Source organism: Punica granatum, chromosome 4 (genome assembly GCF_007655135.1).
Source record: "Punica granatum isolate Tunisia-2019 chromosome 4, ASM765513v2, whole genome shotgun sequence".
Taxonomy (NCBI): domain Eukaryota; kingdom Viridiplantae; phylum Streptophyta; class Magnoliopsida; order Myrtales; family Lythraceae; genus Punica; species Punica granatum.
Window position 1 is genome coordinate 17095462 of NC_045130.1, and position 16901 is coordinate 17112362.

Consider the following 16901-nt stretch of genomic DNA (forward strand, 5'->3'; position numbering starts at 1 on the left):
TGGAGGGCTAAAAAAAAAAATGCAATTGTTGGACTATTTCTTACATGGAGAAGAGTGCAAGTCAAAGACCCATTAGACTTTTAGAGGGTGCATTAAATACACACACACACATACAATATATGTGTACACTAGTAGAAGACCAGAAGATATTCTTCAATGTTTCTTTCTGGTCAGTTCTCTTCTCCTTTTGAAAATGGCTGAGTTGTACTTCACAACATGAGCATATCCAACTCTCCATATCTCTCACTCTCTCTGTTTATGCAATGGTTTTGCTCCTTTTGATGCAATTGCATGCAAAGAAGAGAGATCCCCCCCACAAATTGTAAAAAGGTTCAAAGGTGGGCATTGCTTTCTAAGACAACGGACTAGTCAAAAAATCCCACTCCCTTTCCACTCCCACTTTATGTTTCAGTCACACATGCAACACTTCCACCTATGAACATCTTCATCAATTCTTTCAAATTCTCCTGAGGGCGCTCGTGTTGTTAAAGCGCTCATTGTATGTCGTCATTGGACCGTTTCTTTAAGCATCGAAGCGAGAGAAAAACTTTTCCTCTCAGTGGGTCGGTCGGGAAAAGACTGCAGCCAGCAGTCATTCGTTGTTATCGTTACTTCATAATCTTAAGAGAACAGATGCAAAACGCAAATTTTGAAAAATGATTTCCGTGACCAAACGGGGTAACCTGTTTGAACACCAAACATTTTGTTCCTGCATATCTTGTCTTGTTCTGTTCTCCTCTCTTCCGTGTCTGTGCTAAATACAGATGCAGAGTCAGCCATGTTGGATCAACCGTGAGTTTGAATCATGCTGCAGCCTTTTCCAAATCCCGATTCCTCCATTACTTGTACTACCGGAGCAGATTATTCTGTTGAAATTAATCTCACTTGGATGTTTCCTTCATGTTTATGTTCTGTCTTCTCTGCGGTTTGTCAATATCTGATGTTTTTGTCCGGTGCAATTAATGTTTGTCTCAGTGAATGTCTTTTGTGGTGTGGCGGGTTGTCTTTTGAAACCGCGAAGCTGAGGAACAACATTTCCTCAGTATCCCAAGCTTTACGAAAGGTAGTTTTCGGCTCCCTTTTCCCTCCATTTCTCTCAGTAAAATTGCCCCGTTACGTCTGTTTGTGCTTTTTTACTCAAATCAGCACCAGCAGTTTTAAAGTTGTCATTCGTTAATCTCCCATCATTTTGTTTCCTTGTCTTAAACATCGATGATCCAGAAGTAGTTCTCGAGCTTCATTTGTCTTAGGAAGTTTCTCTATATGTTTACTCTTTCATTCTCTGAACGAAGTTTGGCCTGTGCCCTTCAGTTGGATTAACACTGGATTGCCAATACGTGAGGAGCAACAGCACGGGACAGATTGAAAAGTTAAATTGATCAAGATGCTGTCTGGTGATCATACAGCTCAGGCAACACTAGAGAAAGAGGTACGGATCCGAAAGTTCTCGACCAATCACTTGTGCCCCTTCTGTACACATTTCAATGGAAAACACAGATAATAATAGGAACATCGATAACGTAATTGTCTCTTCTGTTTTGGTCTTTTCCCAGCAGATTCAGAATCTTGAAGATCAACTGCAGGATCAGTTTGCAATACGTCAAATGCTGGAGAAGACGCTGAATCAGAAGCGTTATGTCTGTGATGCTCAATCAACAAATCCAATCCCAAAGGTGGCTAATCTGCTGGCTTTTTCATTCAACATGACAACCCGTTCAGTCCTATCTAACTGATCCTTTTCTCTTGGCTTTCGATTTCAGCAAGCGGAGGAGCTGATAAAGGAAATCGCAGTGCTAGAGCTTGAAGTTGCCTACCTGGAGAAATACGTTCTTTCTTTGAACCGCAAAACATTTGTACAGCAAGTCTCCAAGGACAAGGATTGTGCATCAGCTGCCTTCAAGCATGGAGAAAATTTTACATCCGATCGTAGCTGTCCCATTTTTCCCCGACATCCAATTGGAAGTCCACTGAAAGAACGTCAGATTTTCAGGGCCCCACTTAGCCAGCCAGATTCGGGTGTTCATAGAAGCCAGTTCTGTCTATCTCACCGGTCATCATCTCATTCCAAGAGACTCTGCCCTCCAGTGAAACCTCTCGCTGAATATGATGAGGCATACCATTCCCTTCCTCTGTCGATGTTGGAGGTAAGTATGTATAAGTTCAGTGGAAGGCATGCTATTATCATTGTTAGAAGTCATGAACCCTCATCTCTTTTGTTTTTTTCAGAGAGCCGAGCATTCGAGATCAAACACAAGTCTCGGGGAGTACCTTCTACAGAGTGTATCTGATCATGACTGGGAAACTCCGAACTGGATCTCTGAGGAGATGATCAAGTCCATAACAGGAATATACTGTGAACTGGCCGAACCTCCCTTGCTGACAAATCACTATCTCCCTGATCTGTTTTCCCCGTCATTACCGGGTAGCGACCATTTTGGTTTCTCTTCCTTCAACTCAAACTTCTACAACCCGTTCTGTATTGATCACTCAAGAGAACTTGGAGGACCTCAAACAGACATGGTAGAGGTGAGATGGATTTCTCGGGACAGTGAAAGGCTAAAAAACATCGAGTACATGCTCCGGAAATACAGGTGAGCTTATGAAGAAACAACTTCAGAAAATTATCTTGAGCAGAGTTTGTTTTATTAATTCTAAATAAATTTCAGGTCACTAGTGCACCGATTGAGACAAGTCGATCTGAGCAAGATGAAGCATGAGGAGAAGCTAGCCTTTTGGATTAATGTGCAAAATTCACTGGGGATGCATGTACTGTCTTTTCTGCCTTTCCTTTTCCCATGCTGCATACGTTTACTATGCACTTCTGCTTAAACGAAAGTATAACTTCAGCAAACTAATAAATAGTTCGACTTCCGCAGGCATTCTTAGTTCACGGGATTTCAAAGATTAAATTGAAGAGGACAGCTTCATTGTTAAAGGTTACTTTCCTTGTCAAGCTAATTGATTAGCTTTTAGAACCATTAATTTTAAACAAAATTCTTACCAGTTATATTCTTAATTTCAGGCTGCATATAATGTCGGAGGGCAGGCTATTAGCCTCCACCAGCTCCGGAACTTTATCTTGCAGTGCAAAATGCTTCTACCGGGGCAGGTTACATGATAACTATCATACTAAAATTTGTGTATCGTCTAGTCCTAGTATTCGCATAGCTATAGAGACTTAACTAAAAGACTAGCAGTACTAAATGCAAAAATTCCGACTTACGGATGCAACTTATTCACCTAGAAAATGTTTTCCGAACTTTTTGTTGTCAACTGCTGTCGCGCCTCACTTAGTTTTCTATGTGTTTGCAGTGGCTTCGGCTATTTTTCCCATCAAGACAGAACTCCAAAATCAAAGATGTGCCGAAAGCATATGCAATTGATCGTCCAGAGCATCTTTTACCTTTTGCACTCTGCTCAGGATGCTTCTCTGACCCTGCGGTAATCCCTGCGCTGCTCATCTAACTCATAAGGCTTATAATGTTTTGAAATTATGACTTTTCTGTTTCAAATCATCACCTCTCTAATCTGATAGAAGATTCTAACCACCTTTTATATGCTTCAATCATACAGGTTCGCGTCTACAGACCCGACAAGGTCTTCAAGGAGCTGAAAGCCGCTAGGGAAGAGTACCTGCAGTCAAATATCAGTTTTCACAAGGAAAAGGTCCTCATTCCGAAGCTCGTGCAGAGTTATGCCAAGCTCTCGGGTTTGAGCCCCAACAACCTGCTCACAATTATCCTCTGCCACAACTCCGTGCCCTATTCTTCCTCTCAAGTTCGGCAGTCTCATCAGAAGCGAAAAGCCACAAAATCCATCGAGTGGATCCCTCACAACTTCGATTTCCGCTATCTTCTCTCAAACGAACTAGCATAGCAGGATATCATCTGCAACAGTCCTTTACGATCATCACTAGAATATAAACAAGATAAATCAGCATGATATATAGCTCGTAGTGACAGATGAATCACAACTGGATGAAGACCCCGTGGAGATTAAACTCTACCAATCTCGTTTATAGTAACAAGAACTGTTCTCGATGACACGGGATTTTGTGCAGCAGCTTGAGGATTTCCGAGCTAATGTGTAGTTCCTAACATCTGTTCTCATATAACAGTTTGTGATTCAGCCGTCATTCCCGGCAGTAAATGAGCAATGCGCTTTTCATCCTCTTCTCCCACCATTTTCATGTATAAAACGACTTCAAAGTCCAACCGTAGGAAAAAAAAAAAAAAAAATTTGAAGTTGTCGAAAAGTTTGCCATGATGTTTTGCACCTTACAAAATCTTGATCTTATGTAAAGACATGGTTTTGCCCATAATGTATATATCTCTAATAGTCCATTAAGCTCCCTATGTCTATCCGCAGCATATTCGGCTTCGGGCCACCATGTCAATCTCAATCGAGTCTAGACATCGAATGCTGTCGGGCTCGAATTAGTTCAGACTTGAGCAACTGTCCCGGGTCAAAGGCTTAGTGTCATTTTATCGGGTCGGAAGGGGGAAAAAATAGTTAAAAGAACAACAATTTTCTATTTGGAAGATATCCACAAAGTATTAAATAAATAAAGTGCAGACGCTGACAAAAATACAAAAAAGGAAAAGGGCAAAAAAGGAAATTTCTGGTATCAGGGCAATTGCTAGGTCACGTGAAGCAGAGCAGGCACCAGCCTACAGAAGATATCGCGATTTTGTGGAGTGTGAGATTTGAGAATCGAGATTCTCTGCTTCCGAGAACTCTGTAATTCGACCAAAAAACAGAGCTTCGGGCTCAGATAGGCACGGAGAGAGAGGGAAGACCCAGTTCGTCTCCTGTGGCATTTTGTGTGCGGATCCTGTGAACCCCATCAAGGAAAATCACCTAAAGCGGCAACATTTAGTCCCTGAGTGTTGACCGACAAACGGAGAGCGCCATTTCGGAGATGGACGAGGAGGGAATTGGGCTGGTTTTGGCTCGAGCCACGGAGCTGAGGCTGAACATCACCAATTGCATCCACAGAGCCACCAGCAATGGAGCAATGCAGCGGCAGGAGGAGGGAGTCAAGGAAGCAGAGGAGGAAGGCGAAGAAATGGAGAAACTCCTTAACATCTGCGATGCCCTCGAAGCCCTCGAGTCTCAGCTTTCTTCTCTTCAGGTCAATTCTTGAAAACCCTTTTACCAGATTGTCGTGATTGTCTCTCGCTGCATGAATAGGAAGTTCCCTGCTTCGCTTTGGGTATAGGCTGGAAATGATCAGAGGCTGTTCCTTTGAAAAGGGTCTTAGCTAAAGATTGTACATGGATTACCTGTTTAGAACGCAAGCTATTTGTTCTTGTGGGAAGTTTGTTGAACCTCCTGAGATAGATGCATATACATGATTGCTGCATGTTCCTGCTCATCCGGGGAAGGGGAAATTTGATGAACTGTGACTGTGGATACGGAAACAGGAAAGGAGTGATTATTAGCAGTATTTGAGATCCAATAACTTGTTGATCAAAGAGAATTTTTAATAGGATTTTCTTAGTTATGATTCTGAGTACATGGGCTTCTGTAGCATTTCCTGTGAGTGTTATTCCAGCAAGCTCGCTAGATATAAAGGTTCCAAGTAAAGTGAGAGACCTTAACAATTATATAGCGGAATTCATGGATACGAGTTGAATTGTGGTTGGTTGCAAGAATTTCTTTAGGAGAGAAGTGTTAAGTATAAAATAATGAAACAATGAATATCATTGTGGCCAGTGCTGCTAGCTTAGAGAAAGCACCGTTAAACTGTAACTGATCTAGCATGTCTTGATCATGCAAAAACCATCCTTGGGATAGTGCAATGACGTTTGCTGTTTTTCTAAATTTTGTCTCTAGATGGTTAGGTATTTGGAGGTTTTGAGGTTGATGACTTCCTATATAAGGATATGGACATCGGTTGATATCCACATTTTTTATCGGTGTTTTCTGACTAAGCCCTTTGATGTTCCCATTTAGTAGCTCACCAAGTGCAGAAAATGTGGCTCAAAGTTGGTTGAAACTTTAAAGATCGGGAAAATTATAGTAATTCCCATGCATAATCGCCCGAAAAAGAAGTTACTCGTAAGCATCATATTTTCACTTTGTACGACACTTTCCTTACCCGACTCTTATACCAACTTCCACTTAAGCAGCATAGTCTTCTATATGCACCGAGAGTGAGAGGTTATAACCACTTTTCCATTTTTGTTTTCCTGGCCAATAATAAAAATAAGGGAACATCCTTTTCCATTTTAGTTATTCTGCTTTATGAAATAAGAAGATTGAAATTTAGAAAACCAAACATTTCAGTTACCCTGTATTATGAGAACAAGCAAAATGGAAATTTTGGAGACAGAGCCCTGAATTTTAGTGTGGCTTATGGCTTTTAAACTAACTAGTATATCTTGCATTAACCAGGCTATGCAACAGAACCTGAAGTACGAGAGAGAATCAGCTCTAGTGGAGATCGAGAAAAGCCGCAAGGCACTGCTTGATAAGCTGAGCGAGTACAAAGGGAAGGACTTGGAAGTGATTCAAGAAGCAACTGTCTTTGCCAGCGAGACCGTTGAAGAGGGCAATGATCTCCTGCTCCCACCCTACCCCACACGCCCTCCTCTTTCTCTTGAGAATGGGTTCCCCTCAAATTCCAACCCTACTCTCAAGTCCTCTTTACGGAACGGAGCTTACAATTTAACAAAGAAGAACCAGCCTGATCATGAGAAGAGCCCTGGAGGAGGAGGGCTCGGACATGTAATGGCTTCAGTGGCCAGGACAGTGGTTACACTAGTGGGTGTGGTAGCGATATTGGGTTTTGCAGGCTTCGGGAATAAGACAAAGGGAAAACATTTTTCCCCTTTTGGAGCTGTGAACTCTATCCTTCGACCGTTGAGCAGAGGGGGAGAATCGGGTGGTCCATGCCCTCCAGGGAAAGTGCTTGTAGTGGAGGATGGGCAGGCCAGGTGCCTCGTGAAAGAGCGAATCGAAGTTCCGTTCGAGTCTTCTGTCTCAACACCGTATGTAAACTACGGGTGTGGTTGATTATTATCCTCGAGGCTTTTACTTTACATTTTGCCTATATATGTTGTGTATGAGAATGCTTGTAGTTGTATCCAATGATCCACCTCTTTTTCACATGTTTCCCTTTTGAGGAGGTTTGCATTTGCGATATGTGATTATACTCGAGAAAAGAAGTCGCTCGGCATTGTGTTTTATTTTCTCTGCATGAGTCCTGTGGGTACGAACATCCAAACAAATCGATCCCAGACAGCGTTCATGCTGAAGACATCATTAGCTATCATTTTGGAGTTGATTCAAATGAGAAAGCGGAGAATATAATTGTTCGGGGCAAAATTATCAGATATGTCCGGCATTTTTTGTCATCTGTATTTTACATGTTATGTATTTTACATGTTATGAGTTTGATGAATACCATCAGTTGTTTGTCTAGACTGATCCGGCTTGGTCTGCATGCTCCCATGCAGCCTCTTATTTTACACCAGTAGTCAATCAGCAAGTTGTCTTCCTCTATTAAATATTAACTCTTCTAATGACCGTAAGGACACCAACAAGAATGGTCAAAGCCCATCTTTGGACTGATAGATACTTAAGGCCCCAAAATCTTAAAAACCATGTTCTTCTTCCTGCGGACAGCCCCTGGTTTCATGCGACACAGAGATTTATCTCTTAGAGCTTCTGCTTTGTTTAGTCAGCACAACTCATGCTTCTCATCTGTTTTGACATAGGAATGGCTTTTCAGTTTCATGAAGGGCTAATCCCATTTCGAATGGGGCCCCTATATATACTGCCATTTCGAGATTGCTTTCCCCCAACAAAATATCGGCGATCGAAAGTCCCGGTTTTGTGCTCGTGGAAGAGAAGAGGAGCTGCAGGATAATCAATGGGAGGAGTATTCACGGAGGAGCAGGAAGCTCTGGTGGTGAAGTCATGGAGTGTGATGAAGAAGAATGCTGGAGAGCTGGGCCTCAAGTTCTTCTTGAAGTAAGACGAGCTTCATTAACTAATTTATTACCATTCGTTCTGTTTGTCGGGTGTATAGTCACGTGATATATCGAAATGTCTTAATTAGTCGGCACTTCAGGGCTGAAAAACGTCTTATTTCTGATGAAGCTTTCATCCTCCCTGAACTAGCGCCAAGAACAATGAATCTTGTTCGCGGTGTCAAAGTGATAAGGGGTTGAAGCGGGCAAAGCAACAAATGATTTCTTGAAAGTTGAAGTGACTCTTTCCGGTGCCCAAATTGAACGGAAATGATGTGTTGCAGGATATTTGAGATAGCACCAACAGCAAAGAAGATGTTCCCGTTCCTGAGGGAGTCAGACGTGCCAGTGGAGCAGAACCCGAAGCTCAAGCCCCATGCTATGTCTGTCTTCATGATGGTCAGTTAAAACCGCATCGAGCCCCTCTTGGATCCGAGCTCGACTAGGCCTCTCTATATTTCCATTTACGTGATTATTACATGCAAAGAGATCGTACTGTCTTAACAGTTTCATATCGGTCCGTCTAGCATAAATGTTTCCAATGGTGATCGGGATTGTGAAAGCAACCAAACCAAACAGCTGGAGCTTTTGTTAAGGTTCTATGAATGTTGAATTGTTCCTTCCCCTCTTTGCAGACTTGTGAATCGGCTGCGCAGCTAAGAAAGGCAGGCAAAGTCACAGTGAGGGAGTCGAGCCTCAAGAAAATCGGTGCTGTCCACTTCAAATACGGTGTTGCTGACGAACACTTTGAGGTGCATCTGCTTAAATCCAATATGTACTCGAGCCACCGTATCAAATCAGTTTTGCGTTCTTAACATTGCCATGTTACAGGTGACAAGGTATGCACTGCTGGAGACAATAAAGGGAACAGTGCCGGAAATGTGGTCGGAGGAGATGAAGAACGCATGGGGAGAAGCTTATGATCAGTTGGTCGCCGCCATTAAATCGGAAATGAAGCCTTCAAATTAATCAAAACTCTCTTCCTCTGAGAAGATGATATACGCCTTTCATTTGAAGTTTGTTGTACTTTGTGCTCCTAAAACTGTCAAACATTAATACCCGTTTTTCCTCTGTATTCCATTTCTGGTTCCAACTGAGTTTACCCCTCAATTGGAGAATGTAATATTGATTGTGGAGATTCCTAAATAATACCCTTTTTCTTTTCGCTTTTTCCTTCAACAAGTAATAATGGAGATACCGAGAAGGGACTCAGTGCAGTAGCACTTCATTCAACCCGCAAACCATGAGGTTTCGATTCAGCTCGTCCACGTGATTTTAGGAATTTCAATGGTACCATCAAGACACCGCATCACTTAAGAGTTGTTGGGTTACCCAGGGTGAGAAGTGGATCCGACAGCCGGGACATGGCGCCTTGATGGCACCATAGTAGCTCCCAAATATCGGGATATCTTATCCATTACCATTATCATAATAATAAACAATAATAATAATAATTTTGAAGAAAAAGAAGGCGAACATCCTTCTCGAATCTGATCTGCTAAAACTGAGATGCGGTTCAGCTACCTGTTGCCCTCAACCCTACTGAGATGCTGCCTAACATGGCCTCCCCTGTCCTGCAATTCACCATTGCCATGGGAACCTATCAGAGCAGCACTTGCTTTGGTGGCAAGACTACAAATCTCCTGGAGGGAGAGTGGGGCCTTTGACCTGGAGAGTGGCATGAGGAAGTAAATCTGCCCCACCTGGAGCTCCTCGTCTCCGCAGACCTGGGGCATCGCCGACCCTATGAACATGGACTCCGAGCAGCAGATGAAGCAGCCGGGCCACTCCAAGAGCACCTCGGAGGCCCTGACGGGGCGGTTGAACTCCTGGAGCGTCCCGTCATAGTGTACAAGCTTCACCGTGAACTGCTGATGCAATGTCTTTGCACAATCTTTGCTGTGGCCCATCTTGACCTGTTGGGGAGATAGACAGTTGCCCATTTGAACAAATCTGATCCGATGAGTCTCCTTCAACCTCTCCCAGAGACAGACACAGAGAATGTTCGAGGACATGTGGTGTTTCTCTGGGAGATGTCTGAGCTGGGATTTATAAGTGGGAAAAGGTGACTATTACCAGTATTTTGACTTTAAACAGTACGTGGCTTTATCATATCATATTGATTAGTGTCAATCTTCCATGAAAGATCCTCCTTTATGGTTATCAGTTATGCCTTCTTTTTTGCCTTTTCTTGTTGTATATCGTTTTGTTTATTTAAATTTTGGTCTTGTATATTATTGTTGTTAACGTATGTGGCTTCCCATGTGCAGAAAAAAGGGTGATCCTCCACATATCTACGTAGCGCTTAGGGCTTTGCTATTTCCTGGTACTATCATATGTCTCGATAGTGGTATGATAAAGTTCGATCTAAGTTGAGATTTGCCCTTCATCCTCTTGAATGCAGTAAAGGCCCCCGTTAGAAGCTCGGAAAGTGTCGCGTCACGCGTGTTTTTCAAGAATTTTAAAATATATAGTCGCTTCAAGTGACCATTACTTATCCATTTTGATATCGAATGCTTAATTTTCCCGGGATTGGGATTGATAGACAATGTGAGCTCATGAATTAGATAAGGAACGAGCACTATAACGTGACCATGGGATGTCTCAAAAATATATCGGGTTATGGGATTATTTAATGCGATTTATATCACCTTTTTTCTAGGCTAAGTAAAGGAAATACATTATTATCTTATACTGCATTTGATCACCTGATCAAAGAGCCCTTTTGATTTATTTGCAGCTAAAAAAAAAAAGAAAGGTTTTCATGGTGGGTTCTCTTTTCCTATCTCTAGAAGGTAAAACTTGGAGGGTGGGCTTTACTTGCACTGTTCCATCTTTTGGCCACATGATCTACCAGACACAATGTGCTAACTATCTCCCATTAAATCTGATTTAGAACTGAAATTCCCTGTTTAATTGGTTCAATGAACCACATCTTGTTTCTTTCGTGCAGAAAAGTAAAAGAGGGCACTCACCTTGGTCACAGATCGACGGAAAAGAAGAAGGCGGGGCCTCTTACCCCCCAGAAATGCATATCACACATGGTGTGACAGAATACCGTGTAGAAAGACAGTCGACATACAAGCCCAGACATTCGAGGGAGAAGGGGGCAAACCGAGTTGCACCTGTTGATTATCTCGATGGTAACGAACCCATCTTCTTATCCACCAATTTGATATTTGATTGGTAAAGGACGATTCTACTGGCTTTCATCATTGGTATCAATCCAATCGTGAAAGCAAGGAAAGCTAACTGCTAACTTTTCTTCATCAATCAGAGGTGATGAAAAGCGCCAACATTCTCAAAAATATGGAGATTGCCCATTCTAAGGAAAACAATGACTCCGTTTCTTGCTCATCACAAACATGACTACATGGAGAAAATAAATGTAAAGACGAAATCCGTATCTTCACTTTCGGTTCACAGGATGCCTGGAAAGTGTGTGGCTCGATTCAAGGCCAGAGCATCTATAAGGAGAAGGGAGGATGATTACACACCCTATGTCATCTGGAAGGTGTAAAATGTATAAACTGACAATTCTCAGGAAAATACTCAGGGAAATATTGCAAACATTTGATTACACATCGATGTTCTCGTTTTGCATGATACGAAGTCACTTTCTGGGTCTTCTCGAGAAATCGAGAGCTTGCTTCTAGGAAACCAGAGTACAGTCCAAAGAAGAAAAGAAAAGGTTTCCTTATGATCACTTTCTAACTTTAACAAAGAGCAGTCGGGCATTGAATAATTTGTCTACTGTTCGGGTCATGAACCTCCGGTTTCCCTCGTTTCACATTTAGCTCGTTTCCATATTCCTCCATAACCCACCCCTCCATAACCCGCCAGCAATCCAAACAACCACTTCGGGGAGTTCATGTAAACTGATCTCTAGCGTCTTGGTGATCGGTTGCGCCCCAATGAAACAAGACCATGCTGGTCAAAGCTACTGGAGCTCAGGGGAGTGTGATTGTCCACTACTCCTAAACCATGTGTTCGTTACCAAAAAAAAAAAAAAAAGGAGGAGAAGAGGAAGAAGGGACACGCTTACGTGTGGGACCGAGAAAATGCATGGGGGAAACAAGAAGACATCGTCAAATCTATCATGGGCCTACATGCCATGACCCACTGACCCCGTCACTTATTGATTTTATGCATTTGTTACAACACATCCAATGCTTCCGAGAAGGAAACAGGCGGACTTTGTGATTCATCTGTAGCCTAGGTTAAGATTCTGGGGCTTGCGAGGCATATAAGGATTGATTGCCCAGCCTCGACTGCAATGGGAAACCAACATATTTACAATCACAAAGCAGGAGGTTGAGGCTGACATAATTCATATTTGGCCGCCTCAATTTCGGATTCTTGACTTTTCAAACCACCTCCAGATTCGGTTTTCCCTTCACGAACTCATTCATAGAAACCCATCCACATTTGCTGATGATAAAGATTTATTAATACAAGACACTGATTCAGATATCGACATGTTTCTGTAGATCTATACACTTTGAATCACATTTTTCGCTATAAAGGACATTTCAGTAAAACTCGAGGGTCATTTACCACTCTAACAACTTAATTTCCCTAACCAAAAAGAAGTAATCGACTGCTATTTGGATGTGCCAGTTTCATTATTCCACAAACACCGAGCTATATACGGAACGGGCTGCCAGCTCTGGCTTGAATTCAAACTCTTGCCTCTTCGAGGCGAAAGTTTGGACAAACCCATCATTTTTTTTCTTTGCTCAATTCTTCACAACGATGGCAACAGCCAGAGGTTGAAGAGGGATGAGGCGAGGGACAAGAACCAGGAAAAGAAGGCCATGGTGGCAGATATCTGGTACCTGCTGCAGAATTTTGAAGGGCAAGGCTCATTCGAGTGTAGCAGAAGATCCACCACACTGGACGTAGAGCAAGCTGCTGCTAGTGTGAGAATCGACAGCACCTGTCAAGGAAAGAAAAAGAGCAGCTGACTATGATCATGCTGGATTGGTCGATAGATCATCAAGCCTGCAGATAATCATGCTCGTGACTTCGTTCATATCCCTTGAATATAGAACGTTAAGGCTCCTGCTTGATAATGTTTTCTGTTTTCCTGGACAGCTGTTACTGAAAACTATTCACAACTACTGCTTGGAATCATCTTCTTCATACTGATAAGATAAGGTTTTCAGTTCTCGACGCTCGGATCTTAAGAAACAAAGCAGACACGTCAAAACACAATATTAAAGCAGTTGCTGACATGACCGTTTTATCATTCGGTAGGCCCAAGAGAATCTTGCAAGTGCTTCAAAGATGCCCGCAAGAACAAAACTCAGGGCAAGAAATATATTGAATCAAATCAAGCAAACGTTCTCCAGAGAATGAATTGCATACCCAATCTCCCACGACAATTATGGCCATAATTCCAGGTTGCCGAAGGGGACACTTGACTAGAACAGAGTACCCATCTACAAGTGCCAGGGTGAAACTCCACGGTATAACCAAACCCATGATCGTGACCAAGTAGCTGCAGAACAAGAAATATCCAGAAGAAAGAATAATAATGTAGAAGTCTAGAATGATTTCAGAGAAAGATGAAGCCGGGGAGGAGGAAGGAAGGAGGAGAAAAACACGACGATAAGGATGCAGAAACTGATTGCTTTGCTATTAAGCTCGACACATCCGTGGCCAAAAATGTATCCTTTTACATAATTCCACCATCGGACTGATCCTAACTTCTCCAGTTAACATTCAATTCTTAGGACCAAACACCGACAAAAAATACTGGGCATACAGTTAAACCGTGAAACCTGAAAAAGATAACTCATCGCCCTTGACGAATTCGCAAAGGGGTTGACTTTGAAGAGTCCGAATTCGATAGAGTCTGCGCCAAATGGTAATACAGGGTGACTGGAAAAATGTACACCAGGGATCAACACTTGAGAGAATCATCAATCAATCAAACAGCAATCGCAATGCTTTCCCACTCAACTATCTTAAAACTGCTACGGGCTCGGGTTCAGACTCAGCAGACCATTTCCAAATCTCGAGCCATAACTAATAAGTAACGCATCATATTATCCGAAATGACGAAAGAGCTTCAACTGCAGGAAGAGCAGATAAATGGGTGGAGGGAGAGGCTTACCAGAAAGCTGTGTAGCCATAGAAGTCAACACCGACGGACATGAAGAGAAGAGAGGCGGAGGAGAACAGAGTCTGTCCCAGTCTCAGGGCGAAGCTGGCGCTGGTCCCCACCGACCCCGGCACCTCGTCCATGTCCTCCCTCTCTCTCCTTCTCCTCCTCCACAATTCATTCACTCTGCAACTCCCCCCATCCCGAATTACCCACCGTGCTCACAGACCCAGTTGCGGATTCTTCACACAGACAGTCTTCCTCGACCCTGAATTACGACCAACCCGCCGATAAAATCCTCAGCTCCGCCATAGCCGAGAGGGAAAGTTTGGTGGGCTTTTTGGGCTGCCGGCAGACAGATTTTATTTCCGGGTGGAGGATATCATTTATGAAATCTTGGGAGGAGGATTGATTTTTGGGCTTTGCTTTGTTTTTCGCTTGTTAGCTTATGTGATTGATTAATAATGGCGTCGGCTCTAATCATTCTGTTTTTGACGAAGTCTTCTTCTTCATCTTCTTCTTCTTCTTACCCTCCTCGTGTCTGTGACTAGTGTTCACTTTGGAGGGCTGCGCCGGTTGGGGGGGGGGGGGGGGGGGGGGGGGGGGGGGGGGGGGGGGGGGGCCTAAAGCTGTAGAGAAAGAGACTTTGTTTTGTGGCCATCGAATGAGGACAGGAATTTCTTCAGGAATAATAATTATTAAAATTATCAAAAGAATTACTAATTTAATCTCTCTTTTGCCCTTTGTTTACATTACTTTGATTTAGAATAATCAAAGCACGCCAAATTCTTTATCATAAATAAATTGGAATCGGAAACTCCTTCCCTGACCAAAATCAAGAAAGTGGAAGGCCAGCAATAGCAACCCATGAAAAGAAAAGAGAAACGGTGCTTCTCCATATGGCCAATCCATCAGTTGAATAAGCAAACCCTCTCATAAGTTTCGACGGCGATGAATTTGATGAGTTATAACCGAGTGGAAGAGGACTGAGCTCTCAGGTACGACGAAGCTGAGTACCTTGTCAAATGAAGATTTACAGTAGTCGCCATGCCAATGCAATGAGATGAAGAAATCTCTAAACTTTCTCTCAATTCCACAACTCAATTCTAAAATAAGTTCCAGGAGCATAATGATTGAACAGCTACATGAGAACAACTAGTTGGACTATGCTTGGCATTGTACCAAAAAATTAAATAAAGTAGCATGGTCCCATGCCAGAACACAACTGAATAATAGATCTTTAGAGGGAGAGAAGCTCGCAATCTTCTTCATAACTCTTCCAAATTGGCAGCTATCCACCTTGGCTGACAGCCCGAACACTGCACACTACAAATTGAGACAAAGGGTAAGTAACTAAAAGCATAGGAGGTTAACTCGACGTGCAACAAAATTTACAACCAAGCAAGAACCAAAATAGGCCATGCCGATTAACTTTTAAAACATAACAAAATAATAAAGTGGATCGGTTAAGCTTATGAGAAATAACAGAACCAGGGGATACTAATATTAATTTCGTGGAAACAAACCCAGTATGCCATTCGCTTATGAACTCCCTTAGTAAACTGACAGGTAAAAAGGAACAAAAGATGTTCTATGCGGTTTAAACTGTCCGGTGCGCTGTTCGATCCTCGCATCATTTAACTTGAGAACGGGTTAAAATATGAAAACAAGTGCAGGATATTGTTGCAAAGGCTGTACTCAAGCCAATAGAGAATGCATATCGACACCTCCATAACAGTTCAAGTTCCTTCATCAATATTGCATTAATAAATTATAAACCCAGGCAGAGAGATACAACCACTTATGCAAATGATGCCTGCCACGAGTAACCTATGTAGTTCGCCAACCCCAGTTAGCCAATCCACAACTTGCAATTTATCTAATTCAACCGTCTCCAATTTCCACACCCAAGAACGAAAATGGATGACTGTTCAATGAAAACCATCAACCCACAACCATTCATTCATTCACATTATGATGTATCCAAGCTCAGAACTGTTTTCACAATTTGCAAATCATCATTTAACCAATGATACTCATCACAGATAACTGCCGCCTCTCGGAAGTTATGGTTCTATTGATAACCGGACATTAATGGTTTCAAAGCAAACTTTTCAAAAGAGGAACTTGAACCAGTCCCAATTGCTCAGCATGGTCTCTACTTTCTGCAGTGACGCGGCAAATCCATAGCCAAAGCAGATACTTTAAGCTGTTCTTCAAACCAGGCCTAGAGATTAGGTTACGCACTATCTGCGGTTTCAAGCTTGACTCTGACATTGCTCAGTCTAATTTATATAGATTGTACTAAAGCTTAGAGCAATTCACTCTGTCCCATCATAATATAACCTATGCGGCCCAATCCTATGAGCAAGCTTCTAGGATGAAAAAGACAACATTTTCGGTAATAGCCCGCGAGTGAGAAGAAATTCTCCATCCAAAATTCCACAGCATTCCCAAGAACTCTGATCTCCAACCTTCCACAGCAATGAGCCCCCAAATCCAATTTACCTAATCCGAAAGGGTCGAGAAACAGATCATTAACGGAGTAGGAGGAGCAAATTACCTCGCTAGACGGAGACAGGAAGGGGGTTCTAGAAATCGAGCTTGAGCTCCTCCTTCTCGTCGGAGAAATAGTGAAGGACGTAGGGAGTGACCCGAATGACGGCGACCCAGACGCCGAACATGGTCACGTGCGTCCTGAGCTGCTTCAAGGCCTCCGCCTTGTCGGGCTTCCTCATGAACATCCCCGGGAACATGATTCCTTGCTTTGGCCTTCTCTTCTTCTTCTTCTTCTTCTTCCCCCACGAGAGAGT

At 42.7% G+C, this 16901-nt stretch overlaps 6 protein-coding genes across 7 annotated transcripts in view; 3 read left to right on the forward strand and 3 right to left on the reverse strand.

The window, feature by feature from the left end:
- The first annotated feature begins 448 nt into the window (after positions 1 to 448).
- Positions 449 to 4238, forward strand: LOC116203144. Of its 2 annotated transcripts, none has more exons than XM_031534809.1 (11): positions 449 to 792; positions 976 to 1063; positions 1312 to 1429; positions 1554 to 1673; positions 1761 to 2144; positions 2227 to 2591; positions 2667 to 2766; positions 2877 to 2936; positions 3023 to 3109; positions 3313 to 3441; positions 3574 to 4238. In XM_031534809.1, exons 3-11 carry the CDS (start codon positions 1385 to 1387, stop codon positions 3874 to 3876), a joined length of 1593 nt encoding a protein of 530 aa, XP_031390669.1. In that variant the 5' UTR covers positions 449 to 792; positions 976 to 1063; positions 1312 to 1384; the 3' UTR covers positions 3877 to 4238. The 2 variants fall into 2 exon arrangements, with proteins under 2 accessions (XP_031390669.1, XP_031390670.1); XM_031534810.1 differs by having other exon boundaries at positions 451 to 792; positions 1557 to 1673; positions 3574 to 4237.
- A 426-nt stretch (positions 4239 to 4664) lies between these two features.
- On the forward strand, positions 4665 to 7198 carry LOC116204442 (plastid division protein PDV2). Its single transcript, XM_031536526.1, has 2 exons — positions 4665 to 5134; positions 6400 to 7198. The coding sequence occupies exons 1-2, from the start codon at positions 4922 to 4924 to the stop codon at positions 7018 to 7020; spliced, it is 834 nt and encodes a 277-aa protein (XP_031392386.1). The 5' UTR covers positions 4665 to 4921; the 3' UTR covers positions 7021 to 7198.
- Positions 7199 to 7793: 595 nt separating this feature from the next.
- On the forward strand, positions 7794 to 9144 carry LOC116204443 (non-symbiotic hemoglobin 1). The gene is made up of 4 exons (XM_031536527.1): positions 7794 to 7980; positions 8264 to 8378; positions 8615 to 8731; positions 8811 to 9144. Exons 1-4 carry the CDS (start codon positions 7880 to 7882, stop codon positions 8946 to 8948), a joined length of 471 nt encoding a protein of 156 aa, XP_031392387.1. The 5' UTR covers positions 7794 to 7879; the 3' UTR covers positions 8949 to 9144.
- A 355-nt stretch (positions 9145 to 9499) lies between these two features.
- Positions 9500 to 9994, reverse strand: LOC116204188. Its single transcript, XM_031536258.1, has one exon. The coding sequence runs from the start codon at positions 9992 to 9994 to the stop codon at positions 9500 to 9502; it is 495 nt and encodes a 164-aa protein (XP_031392118.1).
- Positions 9995 to 12374: 2380 nt separating this feature from the next.
- Positions 12375 to 14670, reverse strand: LOC116204445 (CASP-like protein 5C1). Its single transcript, XM_031536528.1, has 3 exons — positions 14101 to 14670; positions 13350 to 13482; positions 12375 to 12918 (listed from the first exon to the last, which is right to left on the reverse strand). The coding sequence occupies exons 1-3, from the start codon at positions 14229 to 14231 to the stop codon at positions 12727 to 12729; spliced, it is 456 nt and encodes a 151-aa protein (XP_031392388.1). The 5' UTR covers positions 14232 to 14670; the 3' UTR covers positions 12375 to 12726.
- A 436-nt stretch (positions 14671 to 15106) lies between these two features.
- The window catches only part of LOC116202319 (mitochondrial import receptor subunit TOM6 homolog), a 1875-nt gene continuing 80 nt past the window's right edge, over positions 15107 to 16901 (reverse strand). Inside the window, exons 1-2 of the mRNA XM_031533842.1 lie at positions 16652 to 16901; positions 15107 to 15414 (exon numbers count right to left, since the gene is read on the reverse strand). The exon at positions 16652 to 16901 is cut by the window's right edge and continues 80 nt beyond it. Of these exons, the coding sequence (XP_031389702.1) occupies positions 16680 to 16844 (165 nt within the window). The 5' untranslated portion in view covers positions 16845 to 16901 and the 3' untranslated portion in view covers positions 15107 to 15414; positions 16652 to 16679. The remainder of the gene's footprint in view (positions 15415 to 16651) is intronic.